The sequence below is a fragment of the Cicer arietinum genome, chromosome 6 (assembly GCF_000331145.2).
Source record: "Cicer arietinum cultivar CDC Frontier isolate Library 1 chromosome 6, Cicar.CDCFrontier_v2.0, whole genome shotgun sequence".
Lineage (NCBI taxonomy): Eukaryota > Viridiplantae > Streptophyta > Magnoliopsida > Fabales > Fabaceae > Cicer > Cicer arietinum.
The window spans coordinates 36,815,125-36,820,965 of NC_021165.2; the positions used below are offsets into that span (position 1 = coordinate 36,815,125).

The window sequence follows — 5,841 nt, forward strand, 5'->3', positions numbered from 1 at the left end:
AAGAAGGAAAACAGATAGATGGGAAGAAAACAGATAGATGGGGAAGAAAACAGAAATCTCTAACTGATTCCCAGAATCAGTTACTCCTACTCCACTGTTTTCCAAAATTGCCCCCATTCCTCTCTTTCCCTCCTATTTATTCTATTCCCACTAACTATTATTCACTAGTTAGTTATTTTCATTTAGTGCCAGGCCGACGCCTCACATACACTTTAGTAATAGGTGGCCTACAGTCCTTCTTAGCTCTATCACTCGCTCATGCTGTCATATTTTACTCTCTCACTGGTCAGGCATACAGCTAGTTGTTGTGTTTTTATGTATATAGCTTACATTTTATACAGAGTGTAAAGTTTCAAAATAGGGGCTATCTTCTATAACGATTTTGTGATAACACTGATTTGGAATATATGAACATGTTGCTGCTTGGATATTTAATAGATGGGTTTTGCAGTACAATGACTTCTTTCTTCAATCGTGTCTTGCTTTTTCTTTTAACAGGGATCAGTTCAAAAGATACTCACAACTTAAAATATGGGGACCAATATGTTCATTTTAATGTCAGCATTCCAACGTGAGTTTCTCATAATGTTTTAGGGTTATTTATATACCGTGTTTTTCTCTTTGTACTTCTGCATGCTTAGCTTTGACATGGATGTTTAATGTTTAATTAGCATTTAAAGTGCCTTTATTTGAAATGATATCATGGTTATCGGTATTGTACCATACATGTGACTCAGCTTTAGTTTGAAACAAAACTGAATCAAACCAATATATGCTCATGTTTACGTAAATTGTAGCAGCATGAATCTTGATGCATTTTGGTGAATCTCGATTGGTTATGATGAGTCTAAACTCATTGATGAATTGCACTTCCCCCCCTTAACATTGTGTAGTTAGTCACTTTTTCATGTCATTTTAATATATGACTAGAATCTTGCATTATTTTGAAGTTCTTTCTATGATATATCAGCTCATGTTTTTTATGTATATCACTTGATTTACAAAAAAATGTTATGTTTTTTCTGACCATATATCTTACGATTTATAATAAATTTCAATTCACAATTCTAAAAATAGGTCTTGTTGATTCACGATTTGGATCTCTGATCAATAACCATGTTTAAAATGTTTTTACAGAAACCTGACAGAGAGACAACATAAATTGATCGAAGAGTTTGCCAAGGAAGAGCAAGAGGAATTTGATAAACGGAGAGCTGCATCGTCTTCTAATTAGAAACATTTGCAGGGCCTCCACTTTTCACTATTTATTTAGTACTACCAAGTCATGCTCAGCTAGGTGGAAGCCAACTTGCTGTTGAAGTTTTGTAGGCTCATTAATTAAGGGGATTTTTGTTTGACTCCTTCCACTTAGAGAGTATTTATTTTTTTGTCACAAGTGATGCTCACAATTCAAATTATAAAAGTTAGAACAAAGAAATCAATATTCTCATATGCTTGTGCATTTGTAGAGTTCTAGTTAATGGTGTACATATTTTAATTTCAACAGAAATTGAGCAAGTCTCAAATTTCTAATTCTTTTTGTTCTTTCATTTATATATACAAGGCAATCTCATCTGTGTCCTATAGGTAAAACTAGGAGTAGAAGGTTTGTGTCAAGATTGAAGGATTGCTATAAAAATAAATTCATAAATACACTGTAATATACCTCATATCTTTTGTGTTGTCATGCTCTTGTTATGATTTTTTAAACTTTGGTACACCTTTAAAAGTTAGAATTAGAGTGAAAATTTCACGGGGACATGTGCTTTTCATTTTAAAATTAATTAATTCATGCAGCAATACTATCTATAAGGGTCAATCTCAGCCCCCCTTTTAATATTTTCAGGCCTGATCGAATCATGCTCTTATAGAAATTCTATTTTTTATATGTGGAGCAACACTCATGTCGATAAAATGACTTGAATTCTCTTTACGATGGAAAATTGGTGTTCAACACCTCTTTTTATAGAATGTGCAACTGATGACTTGCGTATAAGTTACTAAGTATTTCTGGACTAGCAGAAAAAAATCAACTTTACTGTCAAATTTTTTGTGAGAAGAGTCGTTCAGATATTTTATTAAGGACAAGCAGCTCATTTGATAATAAAGAAACATTTTCCATATCAAATTGAGTGTGAGAGTTGAATGAATTGAAAGATTCATGTTTGATTTGTGAAGAGTTCATGAAGAGAATCTACTTTCATTAACTTATTTATTAGATAATTTAAAATAGAGAATTTTGAGAACTATTTGAAATTTTATAACAGCAGGAAGGAGTTGTTGAACAGTTAAGAAAAGTAGAAATGGAAGCAGATTCATTTCAAGTAATAAAAATTCAAAAATTATCAATGAATTTTGTGACAAACATTATAAAGAACTGGTAGTTACTTAAACAACGAATTACATGTATGTACAATAAATGTTAATATTGTATATTTGATGCAATGAAGGAAAATAACTGATTATACATTCTCCTATAATATAAAGTCTAGACATTATTTTTTTCTTCGACAAATAATCAAATAAAAATATATTCATAGTAACCATTCATGCTTAAAATTGTAAAAATTGAACAATATAATACCGAAGTAAAAATTGTAAATGTAGGTATCCTACTTCAAGTAGGAGACGTGTTGATCATATTTATGGTTTTGATGAAGTTTGAATTAGTAGTTGTTTTGAATTTGTAATAGATAAGTTTTGGTGGTGTACTCATGGGTGATGCATTGTTTGATGATATAAGAGGAAAGTTCAGTAAAAGCAACATGAAGAATTGCTCATATACCATTAAAGTTGAAATTTACTCCCGGTATTATTTCGAGACGTTCCATGAGCGAGTCTATTCAAAAGAGACTAATCGCTATTGGTCCCATGATCCCTATAGGCGTGGCCATCGTGAATTAACTATTGAGGACAAACAAATAGGTTAAACGGTTGTAACCACAAATAAGATTCTCAAGGACAAAATGATATGTAGTCGTAGCTACTTTACAAAAAGAACAACATTGGAATATACTGTTATAGTGGCTAACATAACAAATTCTCCAACTACATTACAATATTCATCGTTTTATACCCAAGTACCTTTGGATGAATATTTTATGAACTATGAACGTCACTTTACTCATTTATGACAGTAAGACACCTCTCTTTTCGGTCCTTTTAATTTTCTAACTGTTTTCTCTATGAGATTGTCTTAATTAATTGTTTTCCTTCATTAAATTCTACTATATGAGAGCTATTATTATTTAATAATAATTTTAATAGTTTCTTTTAAATAATTATGCTAGTGTTTAAATTTTTTGAAATTATATAAGATATGATTTATTTTAATTAATCAAGGATATTAGTAGTATCAAATTAAGATATTTGTGTGTTAAATTATATTTATATATATTTTTTCAATAACTTATTATGTGGTTGTTATTATTTTAGTTTGCCGTTATTTATTATATTCAAAATGCATATATGTATGTAACATGAGTTGTTTATTTTAACTAAGTATTTTAGTAAAATTGTTAAGAGTATTTTATAAAAGAAAATATGTCTTTGTAAACTATTGCAGATAAATATTTGATTTAATTGCAGTTTTAGTCTCCATATTTTTACTAATTCATAAAATTGGTATGTCTATTTTAAAAGTCGATAATTTTGGTTCCTCATTATGTTTTTTTAACTAAAACAATGATGATATGATATATTTTAAATAACGTGATATATGATAGAATGATGTAAATGGTTAACAACCATGAAATTGAAATAAAACACTGTAAAAATTTAACTTTCAACTTTAGAATTATTTTATATTTTTAATTTAATTAATGAAATATGAATAATTAATACATCTAGATGGTTTTATATCATAAAACTTCATGTCACATTGTAACACCCCATTTTTCAAAGCGAGAATGTATTTTTTTTTTCAAAAGAAATTAAACTGAAACAGAGAAATAAACAAGAAAATGCATTTGGATAAATAATTGAGTCATTATAATTTACAAGCAGCGGAAAAGTTTCTCCAATTATAAATCCAAAGCATTTACACAACAACAAATGGTACGTGGGACCCATTCAAATAAGATGTCAAACTGACAATATTAGTATAAGTCAACTTACCAAACACAATTCCCTCAGGAACGTAAGTCGTAAACGTACTACCTATCACGGGTCCGTACTGTTTACCGAGGTGCCACCTATCCCGGGTCTGCACAACTTACCAAACACAATTCCCTCAGGAACGTAAGTCGTAAACGTACTACCTATCACGGGTCCGTACTGTTTACCGAGGTGCCACCTATCCCGGGTCTGCACAACTTACCAAACACAATTCCCTCAGGAACGTAAGTCGTAAACGTACTACCTATCACGGGTCCGTACTGTTTACCGAGGTGCCACCTATCCCGGGTCAGCACAACTTACCAAACACAATTCCCTCAGGAACGTAAGTCGTAAACGTACTACCTATCACGGGTCCGTACTGTTTACCGAGGTGCCACCCATCCCGGGTCAGCACGACTTACCAAACGTAAATCGTAAACGTACTGCCTATCACGGGCCCGTACTGTTTACCAAGGTGCCACCTATCCCGGGTCAGCACGATTTACCGAAACACACATAAACAAAGCGAGACATTAAGAGATTCCCCATTCTTAATTCTCATTTAACTTAACGATTTTCAAGACAAAACATTCAGTAAATAAGTCATTAAGAGATTCCCCATTCTTAATTCTCATTTAACTTAACGATTTTCAAGACAAAACATTCAGTAAATAAGTCATTAAGAGATTCCCCATTCTTAATTCTCATTTAACTTAACGATTTTCAAGACAAAACATTCAGTAAATAAGTCATTAAGAGATTCCCCATTCTTAATTCTCATTTAACTTAACGATTTTCAAGACAAAACATTCAGTAAATAAGTCATTAAGAGATTCCCCATTCTTAATTCTCATTTAACTTAACGATTTTCAAGACAAAACATTCAGTAAATAAGTCATTAAGAGATTCCCCATTCTTAATTCTCATTTAACTTAACGATTTTCAAGACAAAACATTCAGTAAATAAGTCATTAAGAGATTCCCCATTCTTAATACTCATTTACTGAAACGATTTTCAAAAACGAACATTAAGTAACCGAGACATTAAGAGATTCCCCATTCTTAACGCCCAGTTTACTTAAACGGTTTTCAAAACAAAATATTAAGTAACCGAGACATTAAGAGATTCCCCATTCTTAACGCCCAGTTTACTTAAACGGTTTTCAAAACAAAATATTAAGTAACCGAGACATTAAGAGATTCCCCATTCTTAACGCCCAGTTAACTTAAACGATTTTTCTTTAAAACAAAATATTAAGTAACCGAGACATTAAGAGATTCCCCATTCTTAACGCCCAGTTAACTTAAACGATTTTTCTTTAAAACAAAATATTAAGTAACCGAGGCATTAAGAGGTTCCCCCTCCTTAACGTCCAGTTAACTTAAACGGTTTTCAAAACAAAATGTTAAGTAACCGAGACATTAAGAGATTCCCCATTCTTAACGCCCAGTTTACTTAAACGGTTTTCAAAACAAAATGTTAAGTAACCGAGACATTAAGAGATTCCCCATTCTTAACGCCCAGTTTACTTAAACGGTTTTCAAAACAAAATGTTAAGTAACCGAGACATTAAGAGATTCCCCATTCTTAACGCCCAGTTTACTTAAACGGTTTTCAAAACAAAATGTTAAGTAACCGAGACATTAAGAGATTCCCCCTTCTTAACGCCCAGTTAACTTAAACGATTTTTCTTTAAAACAAAATATTAAGTAACCGAGACATTAAGAGATTCCCCATTCTTA

General features: G+C 31.6%; 1 protein-coding gene across 1 annotated transcript in view; it reads left to right on the plus strand.

The window, feature by feature from the left end:
- LOC101504293 (chaperone protein dnaJ GFA2, mitochondrial-like) overlaps positions 1-1,687 on the plus strand; it is a 21,691-nt gene extending 20,004 nt beyond the window's left edge. The window contains exons 17-18 of the mRNA XM_004506438.4: positions 499-571; positions 1,138-1,687. Of these exons, the coding sequence (XP_004506495.1) occupies positions 499-571; positions 1,138-1,234 (170 nt within the window). The 3' untranslated portion in view covers positions 1,235-1,687. The remainder of the gene's footprint in view (positions 1-498; positions 572-1,137) is intronic.
- The last annotated feature ends 4,154 nt before the right edge of the window (positions 1,688-5,841 follow it).